At 31.8% G+C, this 21,781-nt stretch overlaps 1 protein-coding gene across 11 annotated transcripts in view; it reads left to right on the top strand.

Moving 5' to 3' along the window:
• Nucleotides 1-21,781, top strand: part of gem (transcription factor CP2 like gemini) — a 506,340-nt gene that overhangs the window by 354,888 nt on the left and 129,671 nt on the right. For 9 of the 11 annotated variants that reach the window (XM_069828883.1, XM_069828852.1, XM_069828927.1 and 6 more), the window contains one exon: nucleotides 18,589-18,669. The exons of the other annotated variants lie outside the window; for them this stretch is intronic. In XM_069828883.1, coding sequence (XP_069684984.1) covers nucleotides 18,589-18,669 — 81 coding nt within the window. The remainder of the gene's footprint in view (nucleotides 1-18,588; nucleotides 18,670-21,781) is intronic. 11 annotated transcript variants of the gene reach the window in all.

Raw genomic sequence — 21,781 nt, 5'->3', positions numbered from 1 at the left:
TCACAATAGTACATGTAGATATCCCACAATGTAATTCTATTCATCTTAATTTTATATGTAATAATACTCCATTCTCCATTGTGGCGATATATAGATCCCCAAACAATTGTATAAATGAATTTTTAGACAATTTTGAACTATTTTTGTTTAATTCTAAAGACACAAGCAATCAAATCATTGTTGGAGACATTAACATACAAATTCTAGAAGACAAATTAGACAGTACTGGCAATAGGTACATGAATATCTTACACGAATATGGTTTTGTCAAATTTTTACACTCTATCACTCGGCCTGATTCTAAGTCTTGCCTTGATCACATATTTTTTAAAACAAAGAGTAACTGGAAATTTGTACCTGCTGTTTTGTGTAGTGCTATTACCGACCACTATGCAGTTATTGCATTATTCGAAATTGGAATTAAAAACTCTAATACATCTCAGTATCCTCTCCATATAAAAAGAAACATAAATTACAATAAGCAAATTTCGCTTATAGAAAAAGAAAATTGGGATTCCGTGCTTAGCTGTGAAAATGCTGAATTGTGCTTTCAAGTATTCCAAAATTTAATATCTAATTATATAGACATAAGCACAGATGTATCTTACTTTAAAGTATCTTCTAAATTAAGAAAAATAAAACCCTGGATCACCACAGGTATCATTAAGTCAATCCGTATAAGAGACAAATTAGCCAGAAATATTAGAAAAGAACCTGATAATATAAATCTAATAAATTATTACAAAAAATACAGAAATACTTTAACTCTTATTATAAGAAACATGAAAACTCAGTATTATCAATCTCAATTTCAGAAGTATCGAAATAATCCTAGGAAATTTTGGCAAACTATTAATGAAGCCACAGACGTAAATGTGAACCAAAATAGTATCATATCAGAGATTTTAAATGAAGAGGGAGAAATATTTAAAAACAAAAAAGACATAGCTAATGAATTTAATAAATATTTCTCAAAAGTAGGACATAGCATTGCATCGAACATCAACAAATCGGCATTTAACACGAAAAATTATTGCAGTGGCCATAATAAGCACGCATCTTCCTCCATGTTTTTATCACCAGTAACCGAAGAAGAAATTTATAATATTGTTAAATCCTTAAAAAATAATGTCTCACCGGGAATCGACAAAATTACAAATAACACATTAAAGATTATCATTAAACATGTATTAAAACCGCTTGTTTATGTATTCAATCTATGTCTCACCCAAGGAGTTTTCCCAGAATCTCTGAAAAATGCTGTAGTTGTACCGGTCCATAAGTCAGGGGAAAGAAAAAGTCTGAATAACTATAGACCTATATCCTTGCTCTCTAGCTTCTCAAAGATATTAGAAAAATGTTTAAAAAACAGATTAGTAAATTACTTAGAGAAAAATGAAATTCTCTCCAAACATCAGTATGGCTTCAGAAATAAATTATCTACGGATGACGCAATTATTGAAGTCACTGGTAAAATTATGCAGGAGTTGGATAACGGTTCTAAATGTTTAGGGATTTTCTTAGATTTAAGGAAAGCTTTTGACACGGTGAACCATCGTTTACTTCTGGACAAATTATTTGATATAGGAGTCAGGGGTATTGCGCATAAGTTATTTCAATCATACTTAAACAAAAGAACTCAGGTAACCAAAATTGATGATAATATCAGTGAAAATGTAAATATTGATATAGGTGTCCCTCAGGGAACAATTTTAGGTCCTATTCTATTTTTAATATATATTAATGATTTATTAAACATTGATTTGAAAGTACATAATGGCTCCTGTTATTCTTACGCTGATGATACGGTGGTGATTTTCAGTGGTTTAACTTGGGAGGACACTTATAAACATGCCAATGTAGGTATAAATTTTATCAAAAACTGGCTTGATGCAAATTTGCTATCTCTAAATATAACTAAAACTACTTTGGTGCCATTTTCTTTAACAGTCTCTGGATTGAACAAATTGAAATCACTTTCTCATTTAAAATTAATAATCCACAACTCATTTTGTAAACTCTCTACAACCTGTAAAAGCCCTTGCCTGAAAGAATCTGTAGATGTGAAATACCTGGGAATTATTGTTGATCAGCACTTGAAATGGGATAGACAAATCACCTTTTTATGTAACAGAATACGTAAAACAATTTACAAATTTGTAAACCTTCGCCATTACTTGCCTACTCACGTATTACGTTTGGTTTATTTGGCTCTAGTTGAATCTGTTATCCAATATGGTATAATTGGATGGGGAGGCATTACAAAAACTGCTCTTTTTCCTCTAATTATGTTGCAAAAACGTATAATCAAAATTTGTTTGAAAAGGCGACTGGATTATCCAACAAATTTGATCCATTCTGAATTGAATGTTTTTAGAATTGACCAAATTTATGAATACTCTTTAATGAAATTCTATCATAAAAATAGAACGAAATTTGTAGCTCAGCCACATGCTCATAATACGAGACGAAATGAAATTCTTAAATTAGTTGAACCTAAATATTTCACATCTGCTGCTTTACTACACAGTACAAATTATGGTCCACGGCTATATAATTCGATAATAAAATTTCATCCAGAATTGACTACTTTAAGCAATGAAATTTTCAGATCCAGAATTAAAAAATTTATATGACAGACTTCCCTGTATATATATTATGTACCATGTATTGTAAAACAAGTTTATTTCTATCCTAAGTGTATTTTTCTATTTTATCTTGGTTACTATGTCAACATGACCTGCACTAATTATACTACTAATAATAATTTAATATTAATCCATCAATCTAAACATCGTCTCTTTTTTCACTCAGTTATTATTAGTATTATTATTTACTAATTTTATTACAATCTTTATGTGAGCTTTTTTCTTAAGTATTTTGTCTACAAAGTATGTGTATCTATGTAACGGAACTGTCCCCGAACACGAGCTTTGCTCTTTCGGGGTATTTTAATGTAACGTTTTTATGTATATGTTATTATTAAATAAATAAATAAATGAATAAATAAAAAAAAAAAAAAAAAACTGAAGTATAATTGGATGTAGAAATGTTGAGACAAGCCTGGGAGAAAGAAATTAGTTCGTGGCACGGTAAACGAATTCTACTAACGAAAATGACAATACACACAACTTTAAAAGTATGAGGGTTCTGAATATTCCAATTTTCTTATATGGAGACGAAAACTACACTCTTATAGCCAGTTACGTGTGGAATATGTAGCATCAGAAGTGATTTTTTTTAATCAGTTGCAAAACATAAACGACAGAATATGTGACCCGTTGCGCGAAAAGGGATCTAAAGTCGTGAAAGGAAATTTTACAGGAGAACAAAATAACGAATTTGCGGAATAAAAACTGCATTTCTTTGTTTTGACATCTTGCGCTACCTGTACGCTTTTTTACATACTAAACTAGGACGTAGTTTTACACAGTGCTTCTTAAATACCTAAATCTTTCTTATAGTTGCTAAGGAAACAAATGAAACTTTTAATTTGCATTTTTCTCGAAAAGTGCATAATGTAATATCAACATTCAATAAGTAATATATTAAAAACTATAGCACCTAGAACCATGAATTTTTTAATGCTCAGTATTTCATCCCCTTTTTAAAACAAAACAAAAAACAAAACAAAAACAAAAAATGAAAAATCCGACTTTAGGTCCCATTTCCTGCAACTAGTCACATATAAAAAAAATTAATATATAAGAAAACGATTGAATATGCCACTAATGTTAATTAAGCAGAAAATGACGTATGCAGCAGTGGCGTAGTCAGGAATTTAAAATGGTAGGGGTGGGGGGCTACGTTTTGGAATCACTTAACAAATTTACCCATAACTTACATGCAACTTATTAAAAAGACAATAATAATTATAAATTATTGTTTAATACTAGAATTTTAAAATGAATTTCGACTCCCCAAAAGTTTTTATAAAGCAAAATCAATTTTCCTCGTTGCAGAGTGAGTCAACAGACGCTGACCCTAAATAAATTACTTCATCTAGTTAGTAGTGCATCGTATGGGAACCTACAATTTTTTTAATTAATCGTATGGAAAAAGAAAATTTTGTCTCTATGTATGTATGTATGTATGTATGTATGTATGTATGTATGTATGTATATGTATGTATTTATTCACACTGCAATGGGTATATACCCGGTGGCAATGGTAACTAATTACACTCAATAATGACAATAATAAACTTATTAATTAAAAATACAATTAAGAATAATACTAATAATTAATACTAACAATAATTAATAATAATAATAATAATAATAATAATAATAATAATAATAATAATAATAATAGGGAACATCCTAAATTAAATGAAGCACGATCATTTAAAATAACATTTAAAGTAAATCTAATTTGTATCTTAAACCTAAGTTCGAACTAAAACCCACGAGTAGGCCTGTATGTTCATATCTGCACAAGTACCTTTCAACACTACACTCATTTCGCTGTCAACTCACTCACTGCACTGGAACTACGACACATTTCACTGATTCTATCCTGATTTCACTAAAACTTCAAAACATTTCACTGTTTAAATACTTTGCTTCACTGACAGGAACACGTTTCACTTACACAACACACTTCACTGACACAACATAATTCTTCACTGACACAACACTTCAATAACAAAATATCATTTACACCCTTTAAATACTGTGTATAATTACCGTCTATTAGTAAAGTCCTTAAACCTATTTTTAAATACATTTTTGGTTGTTGGTAAAGCCTTTAGTAAGTCTGCAGGTAAAGCATTCCAGTCCCTGATAGTACGATTGAGAAAAGAAAACTTTCCAGTGTCCGTCCTCTGTCTTCTGTCCGTCCTCTGTCTTCTTGTCCGTCCTCTGTCTGGAACCATACGGCATATGTGTGTCTAAGTTTTGTACGCAGAGATCTGTACAGATCGTAGATAATCTTTTGCTGTTCCTCATGTATTTGTTTGATGTTCATAAACAAAGATTGTCCACCTCTGCAGCATTGGAATACAGAATTATATAAAATAATGGTTGGAAAACAAGAAGTGCTGCAAATACACACTCCAAGATTCATCGAGACAAGTATGCATTTACGGTTGTGCTACATGGTGTATTCTTTAAATCAAACTTGTACAATTAAAATGTAAAGCAAAACAATGTATTTACTTATTCTTTAATATTAAAAAAATCATTAAATGACAGTCGAGAGATAGAGAGAGGAGAGTAAAATACATTTCAAGGGAGAAAACAAGGGGTGGGACGTATGGCCAAGAAAAAAATTACCATGACAGCACTGCTAGTTAGGTACTGTAATGAGATCAGTATCTTAATAATAATAATAATGTTTGAATTATTTTAATTTAAAACTTGTCAATAGAAATATAAAGGATTTGTTATTATGTATAAATAAATATTGGTCATTGTCGGTGGAAACTGTGAAACAGTAGTTTTATTTCAGTGTCGCTTTCGCAACGCTAATGGTGGATTGTTTCTACATGCTTTAAATAAAATATAATTTTATATTTGTTTAAAAATTAGAGGGGAAAAACTAGGGTTGAGCTCCCCCTCCCCGTGATATGCAAACAATGAAACAAATTTTCAATTCGATAAAGTTAGCCGCATTGATATTCAAAGTTAATAGAAGTGGAGATAGATCACGTGTGACAGAAATAATTTGTTTTGCAGCTTAAACAGTCCAACGAGTCTAATTCTGAAGCTTATACTTGGAAATGTATGATGATTTGATTTGATGGTGATGATGATTATGATACAGGAAGTAGTAGTTCCGTATAGTTCTTTATTCCGCAGCATCAAAGGCAAGGAGTGAGCTACACGTAACAGTCACCTCTGTGTCACCTTATTTATCCGACACGTATAGCCTGAAGCAGACTAGATGAAATATAATACAGAGCAATGAGATAAAAACATACCACCACATGATTAATCACAAGTCCTGTTATTGTAGTCAAGAATGCTGACCTGTCTCGTACTGTTGTTCCTTGAAGAGAGCGTTCAAAAAGCGTTAGATGTCACGGAAATAAATAGCATAAATTCTTTTTTTTTTTTATTTTAATTAGGTTTATCAACTTGTTTTAGACAACAGGGACTATACTCTTCCCATCATGTAGGTACCTGTAGTCCATCTATACACACACACACACACACACACACTCTTACCTCGTTTTATCTTATTAATGTGATTGTCTTATTGTATTTTGCGTATTGTCACAGAGTTATTTCTCAGTTGAATATTATCTTTCTCTGTAACATAATCATTTCTAATCCTGTCCATGCTTGTATTCCTCTTATTTCCGTAAGAATCTTAATTTTAGTTGTTTAGAGTGTTTTCTGGTTTTTGGAGAATCCGCTTTGATTTCTGGTAGGCCTATATAAATGAGAACCAACAATCATATCACTTCGATCCTGTATAAAAATACTGTCTGCGTTTTACCCATAGAGCTGACGCGCAATGTGTTTTGTTTTGTTTTGTGTAAACCGCAGTCCTGGTTTAAAGTCTCACCTTCGACGTGAATGTCTATTCGTTGCCGAAGACTAGCTTCGTACGTATGTACAGATTTTTGTGAATACACGGCGTCATGATGGCTTGTATCATTGAAATCTTTGTTCACGCATCCATATAGTGTAGAAAGTTCAGGATACAATCTACTGTAGTGTAAACCGCACTAGAAGTATGCGAAAACTTTGATAGATGGACATATACTGTAGTCCTACATTTCGAGTCATTGCTGAATTAGTTTGTGGTTTTATACTTTAAATGAACCTTAACTTTAAGATCAGATAGTTACAACAATTCAAGCATTTTATCATAAACTGCGTTTCGCAAAATTAATAAACAGTTTATTCTAGGTGGAATTATATTTGATTGTTTCAATACACCATAAAATTAAGGAAATTAATGAAAATCTTTTTGGAATAGTTTTTAGTCCTAGCTTGTGGTCTACTAAATGCTATGGCGCAGATTTTTTTCCCTACTATTCTCCATTCTGGCTTTACTTTTGTTACATTATTGCTAGGACCGTGACATCGGTATATTTGTATTGGTTTGAAGGTGAGCATACAACGCCAGACAGAATGTAGTCGACGTTTCAAGTATAGGCAGCGGAAGCGAATTTGACATACACCTAAGCAAGCACGTTCCGTGTTTTGTAGACAGTTATTGCGTATTATAAAATCAAGGTAATACAATCATTGTATATAAGAGTTAACATCGGAAAGATCTAAAATGTTGAGGTTCAGAATAATTGTTGGAAATCATACTTAAATTGTCACAAATGTGGTAAAACATAGGAGTCCGAAAAAAAATATATTTTTTTTTTAATGTTTAGAGTTTTGCATTACAGTTTTAGAATGCCGAAAACTTATATGGCGTATGATGATAGCCTATAAGAAAAAAGATGTGTGCGAAAATGAACACAGTTATACAAACAACTGTGGTTTCAATACGTTATGCAAAATTGCAAGAGTTTTGTCAGGTGACAAGTGTGATTGTTATAAACTTGATGTAGAAATGGATGATGTTTGTGACAATTTAAGTATGATTTTTCAACCTCACAAGCATTTTAGATCTTTCCAATATTAACCCTTATATACAATAATTGTATTTATCTTGATTTTATAATACGTAATAATAGTATACAAAACACGGATCGTGCTTGCTTAGGTGTGTGTCAAATTCGCTTCCGCTGCCTGTACTTGAAACGCCGACTACATTCTGTCCGGCGTCGTATGTTCACCTCAAACTAATACAAATAGGCCTATACCGATTTCACGGCCCTAATTATTGCATATCATATCGGCATGGTTTAAAAATGTGAATTACATGGTTTTAATAGTCCATCACTGTGGAGTAACGGTTAGCATGCTTGACCGTGAAGCTAGCGGACCTGGGTTCAAATCCTGATTGCGACAAATTACCTAGTTGAAGTTTTTTCGGAGTTTTCCCTCAACCCATTACAAGCAAATGCTGGGTAACTTTGGGCGCTAGATCCTGAATTTATTTCGGTGGCATTATCATCTTCATCTGACTCAGACAGATAAACATAGCAGTTGATAAAGCGTCATAAAATAACTAATTAAAATCGTTTTATAGTACATCGTGTAATATATAATTGAGTAATTGAACTGTGATGTCATTCAGAATCGATAAGAGAATGGGCTGAGAAATAATTAATACTATAAGTAGTGAGATTGTAGGGGAACAGAAGTATTGTCATCAAGAGAGTATATTATTCAGATCTGCGTTCTTCATTTCAGCAATCTAAAGAAAAAGCTAATCCCGTCCCTTGTTAATAACTCACTAGGCAATGTTTGAAGGACACATTTGCAAAGCCGGCTATCTCTGACTGAGAATCCAAGTGGAACTTTGTGTGAGTAAAGACACTATTGGCACAGATTAAAAGCTGGTTCACAATAAACCGGGAACGGAAACGACAACGAGAACGGAAATGTTAACAAATATATTTATTTTAACAATATTTCCGTTCTCGTTGACCTTTTCGTTTCCGGTTTATTGTGGATCACCCTTGACTTTGAATAACTTAGTTGTTTTCTCCTTTATTTCTCGATCATCAAGGAAAACTGAGACAGGTACAATAGAAATCTAGATTAAAGTTAGTATATAGGTATTATATACCTGCACGTAATTAGTTTAGACTTATCTATTAGGCCTATTTGTAAAGTTCATTATCAGAGGTTGGTTCCGACATGATAGCCTTCTCTTTTTCGAAGATGATACCTTGAAAAGCGATAAATTCTGTAAAAGTTTCTATACACCGGCTTCTTTAGGATGTGGAACAGAAAATAACTTTGAAACTTCTTTCCTTTACCTCACATTTTGTTTTCATAATTATAAAAAGTCCAGAAGTCGCAAAATGTAAAATCTGGATTCTGTGGTGAATATTTTTAACACGTTTCGCCGATTACTGTGAGCTGTCACTCCATCCAACTTTACAATATATGTGACTTTACGTTATCTTGATGGAGAAATCCTTTTCTTGGCAAAAGAAATTATTTTCTTTCCCAATTTGCTCCCCAGATATGTTCTATGAGGATAACTTAATATTTCCTGTTGACATTTTGCCTCTTTGGATGGAGGAGAATGATCTTGTTTCCATACTGAGTACTGTCTCGTTTTAGGATCAAAATGTATCACCCAACTCCCATCACATGCGATGATGCTGTTGAGAAATATTATGGATCAGTCAATGACTTTGCTACACGATGACACATATTTCGACTGTTGTCTTTTTTTTTTTTTTACTTTCAGTGAGATCATGTAGCAATCATATTTTATAAGCAAAGCCCATTATAAGATATTTTGTTACAATGTAATCTCTTTTTCTCCTCACATCCTTTAGCGACAATCTTATATTTTCACTCAGTCTTGTGACCTTTCTCTACACCTCACTCTCTTCCCATTTGCTCGAAGCTCATCGTTTTTGCCACCACTTCAAAACCACATTTTTTGCATTAAGTTTTTATCATAGGCTTGATGAATGAGAAAGATTTTATGAAAACCAATTTTCTCAAGCAAAATACATAATTCAGTAGCAGAACAATGACGATTTCACTGGCTAAATATCTAATTGGTTGTGTTAAAATGAAAACAGCTTAACTTTGCTAATAGATAGATAGTTGAATACAATACTAACAATGTAAATACATTTTCTGTTACGTTTTAAATAATATTAATGTTCTAGTTTATGTTCGATACTGACACTACATCCAGGACACGACTTTTTTTTTAAACAGCCCACAAAACGATGTACAGTAGTGGCAAAAAAATCGGACCGCCCTTATAGCTGATTTCAGAGCCTTGTTCACTCCAGAGCACGATAGACTGGTAACTAAGACTTTCGTGGTTCGAATCCTGCCTGGGAAGGAAACTTTTTTTTTGTTCCTTATTCAAATTTATTCCCAATACTTTTCGATTGCTGGTAAAATTCGTGTTTTGGGAATAATAAGTTAATTAAGTAGTAAAATATCGCTGCAATCGAAAAGTATTGCCTGGGAAGGAAACTTCTTTTGTTCCTTATTCAAATTTATTCCCAATACTTTTCGATTGCAGCGATATTTTACTACTTAATTAACTTATTATTCCCAGAACATGAATTTTACAAGCAATCGAAAAGTATTGGGAATAAATTTGAATAAGGAACAAAAAAGTTTCCTTCCCAGGCAGGATTCGAACCATGAAAGTCTTAGTTACCAGTCTATCGTGTTCTGAAGTGGACAAGTCTCTGAAATCAGCTACAAGGGTCGGTCCGGTTTCTTTTGCCACTCCTGTACAACTTCCGAAACTTTGATCTCAATTCCCTGAAACGAAGTATTGAACTTATTTTTGAGCAATAACAATAGTTAATAACACATTTTCTAATGATTTCAAATTCTCATTGCACTCCAAGCTATATTAATAGGTGTAGGCCCTATGTTGATTTGCAGTGCTTTCAAATATTGTCGTCGTCTGAATTCTATCAAGTCTGGCAGTGTAAAATTGAATTTCTGAGTTGTAATAAGGAATTCATGGACCCTAATGAGAAGATTGTAGGACGATAATGAATGGTAATTTAGTTGTATTTTAAAATATCTGTAGCCCTCGCATTCAGGAACAGGTTTCTTATATATGCCGGTAAATCCATAACACAGGACCTTCGTCTTCCCTTGCGTTCCGAAGAAAACCATGCTATGGATTTGTGTCGTCCCTAGAAATACAGTATATAAAAGTCTTGTTCGTACATCCCTTATTTTTGTGATAATATACGTTTCAACTGTCAAATAAGATAAAAATTTTGTTTTCTTCTTCACGTATATAATTGTGTGCAGTTTATTCATAATATTCGCTATTAGATTTAATTATAATGTATCTTTAAAACATTTGTTGTTATGTTAAAAAGAAATCTCCATTATTCGTTATGTTCGATATGCAACTTTTCTGTTCGTACACTTACAAGTCTCGCCCTATCTCACCGTTTCAAAATACGCTGACCGATCCATGCTTGCTACTGCTGAGTGGTGGCTTCCCTTGTTTACATTTTTACCTTGCAAGCATGACAGTAGTGTACGAGATGGCGAAGCTTTCAGAAGATCTGAAGAAAGTTATTGTTCAACTTGCCCTTAAAGGCAAGTCTTTAAGGAAAATAAGTAAAATTGTTGGACATACACATTCAACAGTTCAGCATATTGTAAACAAATTTAATTATGAAGGGTCTTGGAAGAATTTTACGCGAAAACCAAAAGAAAGAAAATTAAATGAAAGGGGCGAAAGATACATTGTACAACAAATTCGTTACCCTAGGTTAAGTGTTGAAAAACTGCGTTCACAAGTAGAAGACACTATAGGAAAAGAAATGTCTAACCAGACCATTCGTAGTATATCATGACGGATATCATGACAGGGTTCCATGTAAGAAACCTTTTATTAGCGAGTCAAATAAAATAAAAAGACTTCTATTTGAAAGCGAACACGTTTCTAAAGAGGAGGACTATTGGGATCGTGTAATATGGTCCGACGAGACGAAGATAAATCTTTTGGGCTCAGATGGTTGCAACAGATTGTGGAAGAAGGCAAACTCTGCCTTCAGGAAAGAAAAGACTATTCCTATTGTAAAACACGGAGGTGATTCCATCATGATATTGATCTGTATGTCTTCCTCTGGAGTCGGAAACGTACACTTCATCGATGGGAATTATGGATAAAATGACGTACAAGTGTATTCTTGTGACAAATTTGAAAGAAAGCGCTAAAAATATCGGCTTTCAAGGTAATTATATACTTCAACACCGCTGAAATCGTCAAGACCTGGCTCATTTGGAACGTTCCCATCAACTCAAAATGCCACTTCAATCAGGGGATTTAAATTCTATGAAACATTTCTGGCCAATTTTGAAAACGAGGGTACAAACTAGCAAGGTAACATCCATTCCGGAGCTCAAAAGTATAGTGGCAGAAGAATGGCAGAATATCAACCCAGAGGTTTGCAAGAATCTTGTCTCTTCGATGAAAAGAAGATGTGAGGAGATTATTAAAGCAAAGAATATGTTACAAGATATTAATTTTGTGTAATAGTTGGCAATTAAGACTTTGAAAAGTAAAAATGATTAGATGTACGAAGAGAAAAGTTGCATAAAATGTGCACTTTTTTTTTTATTTTGTATGTTTATTTATACTGGTTTGAAAAATTTAGTTGAAGCTTATTTTATATCCTAAAAAGAAGATATTGTTTTTTCATATTTTAATTTAACTCATTAAAATAAAATATATTTTCGTTAACGAAATTATATATTTTTAATAACAATATTACTGTACGAACAAAATTGTTACATAATGTACATCGTGATCGACCTGCTTTGAACACGCGAACCTGGTGTCTAATAACAAGATTAGTAACCACAGTGGTACTGAGAACGATTTGTATGCATTTATTGGTATGTTGAGACTGATATCATAAGGAAAATTATGCACTTACATATTATTCGAAAATTCTATTTTCTCCATTTTTGCAGCTGTAATAAATTGGATTTTCGTTTGTAATGAACTGGACAGGTATGTAAATAATTGTTTCGGTCTTATGGAGCCTTCACCTCAGTTTTAATTATACAATAGCATATTCCTTTTTTATATTCCGCATTCTGTCCGCATGATGAAACAATTGTGAGTAGCAAACATTTTGCGAAATGATATCCAGCACCAGACCAAGTTGTTATCAGGTAGCATTAGTAAGAACTAAGTAAGTTTTAGGCTGCAGAAACCAGTTTTAACTGGCAGGTACTGCCTGCCTATAGGTTGTTCTTCAGGCAGATTGGGTTATCAGACATTACCGTTGTGCTTTATGTAAAAATCCCGTTTCATCTTATCAATTGGAAACATTAATTTTGAGACCTGGTTCGTCTTTGTATTCAACAGGTATTAATTTTGAAATGTATGGCTATTATTATTATTATTATTATTATTATTATTATTGTTGTTGTTGTTGTTGTTGTTGTTGTTAAATACTAATAATACATTACATATCGTATTCGATTTAACTTTCCGTACTTATAAAATCATTCGCGTGTATTTATAATGTTTGTCACACAAATCTGAATTTATTTTTATTTAGTTTTGAAAGATGGAAATACCATGTGTCATAACATTACATTCTTTAATCAATAAATATATCAGAAGATCCTGCTCGGAAGGGATATTCTGAAGAAATATCTGGGTTTTCAACCTTTAGTCTTTTGGTCCAAAGATCTGAAGACATGCTTTTTTATGTCCTTTATCCTTGGGGAACTTTCCAGATGTGTGTGCATGTGCGTGCTCGAGTATGTGAGAACGAGCACTTTATATTGAGATATATATTTTTTTAATCTTTATAAATTAATTGTTAATTCATCAAGATATCTTTGTGTAGTAAATTACATATAATCGGACAAAAAACGTAAGGAAGACAGACAGGACTTCATATTCACTCTTAAGAGACGAGTCACAAGAATACAGAACAAACTGGTTAGAGTATGCAAATGGAATTGAAGATGACTGGCAAATGTTATGTAGGTCGACAGGAACAGAATTTGATCGAACGATTTGCAACTTCGTAAAGGTGGAACGAAATCGCAGACGTAAATCCTGTGTTACTATTTTATTATGTTTTTCAAAACAATAGTTATGATGTGAATTACATCTCTTTTTTTGTTTAAATACGTAGTCAACTGCTTAAAAATTATGATTTTTCTTAATTGTTTTTATAATTTTTGTTTTTAAACAAAATTGCTTTTATTATTAAATAATCATGAAAACCAGATATTATGTTTAGAGGTATAAAAAAGATGTAAAGAACAGCGCTTATGATGAAAAAAATAACGATATTAATACAGTAATAAGGTGTAAATATTGTTATTTGTGCACACGACATGAAATGAAGGGTTCAGAGCCATTGTGGGCCAAGCGCCATTTATTAAAAACTGAGAAAGCAAGGGTTAAAGTTAAGTGAATACCATAGTTTAATGAAGATTGACATTAGTTTTAATGTGTATACTTTATATTACTTGCTATATGTTTCCATTGAATTATGGTAATAAGTTCATTTTAACCCTTTTTTTCTACGGTTTTAGTAAATGGCGCTTGGCTCACTATGGTTCTGAACCCTTCAAATGTAATCATCCGCGCTCAGATTTTTTCTCGCGAAACTTACTTTCAATATAAGTCGTTCGCCAACGCAAACCTTTTTTCCTACTTCCTGCAGACAAACTTTTGTTCCTCTTCTCGCCTTGTATGCGACAGCAGAAGCCGATTGACATAGTATGCTGTTGAGTTGGCAGTCTCTATTTTAATGATGGTATAATTTGTTCCTTTCTTTTCTTTTTTTCCCTTTGTTCTTTCTTTCTTTCTTTCTTTCTTTCTTTCTTTCTTTATCCGTTTTACTCCTTTGCAATACCAACTTACACACCAATGTGGTGTAGGAGAGAGAGAGGATATTTATCTTATTATCTCTGAAGACATCTAGCTCACACATTGCGGGCCTCCCTGAATGTGGAATTGACACAAGGCAGGGCATCACAGAGACATCATAGGACAATCACAAGACAAAGGGCAACCATGCAGTCCCGTAGAAGGAAGATAAATTTCTTCCATTACCTACACCGGGAATCGAACCGCTTGGCTGGGCAGCGAATGTGCTACATAAAGCCTTGGTTTTTCTAAACCGACGCATGCGAAGTGCGAGGGAAGCCTCGCACAAATGCCTCGGTTCAGAAAAATCAAGGCTTTGGACCTACTACGGCGAACATGATTGCATTCTATTTTATGAATAAAATATTTCTGATGTTCTTGCATGTGGTCAATAATAATAATAATAATAATAATAATAATAATAATAATAATAATAATAATAATAATAATAATAATAGCAGCAGCTTATATGCCACTTAAATAAATTCGCAGGACCCAAATTGCCCACGCATATGAGTTTCTTAATTTCTACTGTAGCGAGAGTGCTAGAAGATACAAAAGACATTTATGTTGATGGTAGTGTACGTACAGACCGATTATTTAGTCCTGACAGCTCAGCGATAGTAATAGGAGTAGTGAGGAGAGCTTCGAAGTAGAGATAAGGGCGAGCGGTCGGTAAAGCAATGCAGTACAGCTTAACTGTACTAGAAACATGCCGCTCTACCGCACGTGTGACATCCGATCGCTCCGAAGGCAAGCGAGAGACTAATCCAAACACCCCTTGGCGTAACTAAATGGACTCGCCTGACCCAGGCGCACATCTCCGGCGACTGTCAGGACTAAATAATCGTACTGTACTCGTATTTACGAAGTAAACACGTTTTATTTTATACAGTAGGTATATACGAGTAAGTTCCTTTATCAGGACGTACGACTGCCATTATTATTATTATTATTATTATTATTATTATTATTATTATTATTATTATTATTATTATTATTATTATTTATCCGAGGACAATTAGGCCTATATATTTGCGAAACTTCTTTAGTGTAAGCATTTTACTTAGTATTAAGTAACTGCCAAGTGTTGGCTTTATGTAGAATAAACGAGATGAAACGTATTTCATAATGAGATCATTATAGCATTGAACCTTAATTTTGAAATCAGTGATGTATGGTAGGGCTTTATAGTTGACCTACTTTATGTGAGGACCGGCAAGCTGAAACACAGGTCACGCGTCTTGAATTGGAGCATTAAGTTTATCTTATTTAAAACCAGTCTTTGCTGTTCAATTCATTAACTGGAAAGCTAGTAATTTAATTTTATTGTGACATCAAGTAAATGATTCTAATAAATGCAATGCTTGTATTTTAATAATAATAATAATAATAATAATAATAATAATAATAATAATAGTAATAGTAATAATATAATAATAATAATAATAATAATAATAATAATAATAATAATAATAAAAGGTGGTTCAATGGCTAGAGCGCTGGACTCAAAGTTATGTGGACCCTAGTTCGATCCCCATCGTATCCCCGACTTATGACATGTTGGGCCAGCCCAACAAAGGGGTTTTCTCCACGAGCTCAGGTTTGTGACATCCCAACAAATCTCCAATATCACGTCGCCTCATTGCGGGATGTAACGTAGTAGATCTGACTCCATTGTCGTAAGCTAGACAACGACTCTATCGGTAAATTGGTCTACGCAACTGGCTTCATTATGGCTGAATGACGAATAGTCAAGTACCCATCTTTATTAATAATAATAATAATAATAATAATAATAATAATAATAATAGAAGAAGAAGAAGAAGAAGAAGAAGAAGAAGAAGAAGAAGAAGAAATTGCTGCTTATAATTCAAACTATTTGGCGTGAATCTTATCATAATATTTTAGTTGTGGAACAGCTACTATTGTAATGCAAGTTTTTAGTCCATATTCAAGTTCGTTGTACTTCATTGCTTCATTTAGTCTTGTTATTGGTTCACGTAGTGAATATCAGGTACTACAAAACACATCAGTTTTAGTCTTAAAGTAGTCTAGTTTTACTTCATTATTTCAACAAAAATATCGAAAAAGTAAGAAGTGCTAGAATTACTGTGTAGACCTAGATGAGATTATTCATTTTTATTCGTCTCTTCTTTTGCTTTGCCGTTTCTTAGTCTTCTTCTTGCTCTTCAGATGTGCTGGTACATATTATTTCAAACACTTTTTAGCAAGGAGCTTTCTGATGACAGTGGACTAGTGCCTATCTTTCTGTCCCACTCTACATAAATACATATAGGAAGCGAAGCTAAAAGTTGTTTCAAAATACGTTTAATGGATTTTACTCATTGTCTTATTAATTTTGTTTTTTTTCCTTAGAAATTACCTTACTGTTTCTCTTATCACTTTTCATAAACTGACAATATTCATGTTTTAATTAAATATTGTTTGAATTTAAGTTTCACAATGTTTACATTTGTTCAATTAATCATATGGAAGTCACTATGTATAATATATAATATAGGAATATTTGTCTTTATCTGCAATAACTTATTTCCGTAGCAATATCACTGTTGTAGCCTAGAAGGAAGAATGATTGCCTACCTTTATTTAACTTCTTACACTCGCATGTCCGGTGTACAAAATACCGTAAACTGGGGTTACTTTGAACACAACAGGAAACTTTGACCATTTTTTTCAGAAAATCATATTTGGGTTTCTACATGCTGCACTTGTTATAGATGGAGGTAAATTTGGTATGAGAATGATTTTATGATAATTTACCTCCATCTATAACAAATGCAGCATGTAGAAACCTAATTATGATTTTCTGAAAAAATGGTCAAAGTTTCCTCTGTGTTCAAAGTAACCCCAGTTTACGGTAGTATAATATATTATAGAAGTGGTATGTTGGGACGGTAACTATCGTTCACCATGTGCCATGATATTTTGTGGAATAATTTGAAGGATAACTTGTTTGGTCATTACTTGGATTTTCATTTCTGCCATTTCAAAATGAAATTTGTAGAAAAAAAATGAGTACTATACATAGCCAATATATATGCATTCTTAAATTATTATAATTTAAATCCAAATGCTTCGAATGGACGAGTTTAGCATTCCATATCAAATTCTAAGCTACATACCTAATGCGAAACGGTATTTAAGAAGACTTTAAAATATGGTGGAATAAGACAATAGTAGGCTATTAAAACCTGACCCAATATGTCATAAAGAAGTTTATTATTATTACTATTATTATTATTATTATTATTATTATTATTATTATTATTTATACTGCTCTATATACTTTAGTTTCTTGCTTAAGAGTGTTTTTGGTCTGTAGCCTGTTGCTATCATTTTGTTGCTTGTATTATTGTCAGTTGTGCAGAAGTAAAGATATAAGTTTATTCTGATTGTGTTATAATTGACTTGAGTTAAATATAGGATTTAGCTTTGAAAACAAACTTTTCCACGGACGAACTCTAATCTGATAAAGAAATCATAGTTTAAAAGTTGCGTATTCTTTTGCTTAAAGATAGCTCTGTATTTTTTCAGAAAACTTTTCATATTTAATAATTGGTATACATATTAGTAATATCAGACTCCAATTTCATCTTCATTATCTGAGTCCTTGACATAGATGTACTTGACATGAAGGCTAGTACTTCGTATTCATCGTATGATACTATAAACAACTGCACAATTATTATTATTATTATTATTATTATTATTATTATTATTATTATTATTATCATTATTATTCATAATTACCCGTTTAATGAATAGAATTTACTTCATTCCTTCGATAAAGACCTGCATTAACAGTATTATTTAACTATTATGGTTAATGAGGTCAAACTGTAGTAATTAAAAATTTAGTTTTAGTTATGACAGGAATGTTTTATTATAGCAAAATTTTTCAAGAACATACGTAGAAGTATAAGTCAGGAACATTTAGTAGACATGTAACAGATAATTAATTTTTAACTAATGTAGTGTGTTTCAATGTAAAGTCTTTTTCTTAAATGTGATTAATTAAAACTAGAAGACTGCATGAAACATCGAATACGTACAGTATGTACATTAAGTGTGTAAAATTTAAAATAACACAAGACATGATGTGTGTTTTATGTTCATTTTTAGCCAAAAAATTGTCAAGAGGCTCATGCGTGTACCTGCAAGTCCTTTCCAGTACATCACTGAAAATGATTCTTTCAATATTAGGTCAGTTGAAATTAAATTTATTATTTTATGCTTTATATTAGGCTAATCAAATTAGTCTTGGTTCACTACATTAAAGTTTCACTAAATGAAGTAATACATTTCGAATTTTTATAATTAATTATGTTTCCTTTACAAACGGTAGGCCTATGATGGATTATTGTCTATGTATAGTATGACACAAAGGTCGCTTGACAAATGAGAAAAGTGTAGCTCTGTTTTGAAATGAAAAACATAGGCATGATAAATTATATTTTCTATGGAACATAAATCGAAATGATTACGTTTCTATGCAGCAACATTATTATATTGTATCAGGTAAACATGAATTGGTTTATATCTAAAAGCTTAATGTTTCCAGTGCATCAAATAATTTACTATAGGCCTATACAGTATTTACTAGCGCAGAGGTTCAAGATGTTCACCATTTACCTCAAGACAATGTCCCATTCAATCATGCTTTTCGCTGTTACGCTTTGTTTCAAGTAGTCTACAGATGCAGACTGTTACACTACATTCCCCCCCATAGAAAGATGTGAAGTCTTGTGACCTTGAAGGTTGTGACCGAGATTCCCCTCGTCAATCCAATCCATTGTACACCAAACACGTTATCGAATTTCCGGTGAAACTGTTCAAGCAAAATGTGCATTTTTTAAATATAGTTATATTGAAGTGATATAGCTTGTTACAAATGCTGCTAACTTATTACTTTAGCGGTTAAATTCCGTTTACATTTCTAATTTATATAGTTTAATAATTTCAAAACACTACATTTTCATTGTAGAAATAAAGAAAACTTTTATAAATAATACTTACAGATTATATAAATCTCTTTAACATTTTCAATGTTCATTTTACAAGCACGCTTGAAATTATCCAGTAGAAGAGTGTAGGCCTATGGTTTTGTCCCAATAAATACTAAGTACTAAATTTGTCATAATTTACGTATAATTTGATCAAGTTTGTAATCTAATGTAAGGTTTTATAACGCAGTGGAAATTTAAAGATAAATAACTGAAAATTTATTCGCAGAAATTGCATTTTAAATATATAAAAATTAAAAAATATTAAGACCTACAGAGAAAGACCTTAAAATCGTTAAAAATTCTAAACTGTATCCATAACAAAAATATTCTTTATTCATTCCAGAACAAATAACAACAGTCAACATATTTTCTTAGCAATCGAGCTGATGTTTTTGTGTCCTTGATGGTATTTGTTAGTACAAACATTCCATGATTTAACACTTACGCTCATGCTTTGAACACCTGATACTCGTAGCATGTTGTGCTAACTGCTACAGTTGTGTTTAAAATTGTTTGAAGGGGCATGCATTTATATTACGAAATATAACTGGTATATGGTAAACTTATCTTATTTGGAAGAACGATTTACTAAAAGGTGTTTTTATTTTTAATGATTTTGGTGTGAATATTTCGGACTTAAATCTGAAACCTAGGTCTTTTTAGTTAAACAACTTGTAAGCAGCAATATAATGATAGAAAAAAAAACAATATTTAAAGAAGTAAATATGATTTTACTATCAATTTAGATGGCAATTATCACATGAAAGTGAGAAAGATTTCGAAACATAAATAGTTAAATGCCAGTAAATATTGGGCATATTCAATCAGATTTTCAGACCTAATCAGATTTTAAAAAATCAAGACTTAGTGTACACAACACTTTAACAGTTCCGATTTTGCTGTATGGTACCGAAATTTCGACATTTCGAAAAATTATATAATAAAATTAAACACAGAAGAAAATTTTTTTTTTTAGAAAGACAGCGTAGTGAACTTCGTTAGATTATAAAATAAATTTAAAAATTTTACAGGAACTAGAAATTACTTCTATTTGAGAAAGAATCGAAACTTACAAAAAAAATTGGATTTGTCACATATTGAGAATGGATGGAAACATAATCCCTTTAGACCAAGAGATGGATTCGGAACACCTCAAAATCTGTGCTTCAGTGGCTGGCCATGATAATATCTTTGAAAAGTATTGGAGTGCAAGAGGTCAAATGACTTTATTGTCAAACGCCTGGCATTAGAAAACAACAACAATATAATCCCTTTACAAAATTTGAATTATCAACATGGGTGGGGGGACACTAGGTAACTATTAAAAGTCTAAACGATTTAATTTTGTGTACTGAAAGAATCCATCAAGTCTAGAATTGTGAAAGATTGTGATGATGAGCTTTCGGTACTTTTATTATAGCATTTTAATGTGTTACAGTACATAACTTTGCAGTGAGATGAATTAGACAGTGATTAGAGAGGGTTAAATTTGTTACAACTTCATTCTGACAAATAAACGTATGCTGTAAATTTTAGTACAATAAAAATCTAGAGTGAACTGTAAATAATAAGAGTGATTGTATAATATGTAAGACAGGAGAAAAGGCTTAATAATGACACAAAAAATATACGTGAAATTCTAAAGTGATAAAAAGAAACCTTGTATACATTTATTTAACTAATAACTAAGGAATCGTGGTGAAAATTTATAAGTGAGCAGTATTTGTAAAATATTAAAGGAAAGATAACATGTTACTATAATCCATGGTCTTATTCATCACGTTTGAGTAATAAATATTACAATAAATAAAATATTTTGTGATACTTTCTCTTTCAAACCTTTCCCCATCATTTTAAAAACTTTAATTTGAATAATTTTATGTTATTTTCGGTGAGAGTTTTACACATATTGGTATAGTACAGACATAATAATAATAATAATAATAATAATAATAATAATAATTATTATTATTATTATTATTATAATAATAATAATGATAATAACAATAAAAATAATAAATTAACTATAAAATATTTTTGTAGGCTGCAAATTTCTTACATTGCCAAAATCTTAAAATATTATAAATTTAAAAATGTTATTATATATTAATTTGTATATAACCCTGTAAACGATAAAAGCAAAATTATAAAATTAAGAATATGCGTGCAATTAATTATAAGTTGTTGGTCAATTTTTAAAGAATGTCGAGACTTCGGAATATATACCGGTATTATATGTCTTTCTCGTGTTAAATTTTACTGTACCTGGTTAACATATTTCAGCCTGTTATGTGCCATCTTCAGAACTG

The sequence above is a fragment of the Periplaneta americana genome, chromosome 1, assembly GCF_040183065.1.
Source record: "Periplaneta americana isolate PAMFEO1 chromosome 1, P.americana_PAMFEO1_priV1, whole genome shotgun sequence".
Taxonomy (NCBI): domain Eukaryota; kingdom Metazoa; phylum Arthropoda; class Insecta; order Blattodea; family Blattidae; genus Periplaneta; species Periplaneta americana.
The sequence above is the reverse complement of the archived record's forward strand: the minus strand, read 5'-3'. Positions and strand labels throughout refer to the sequence as shown.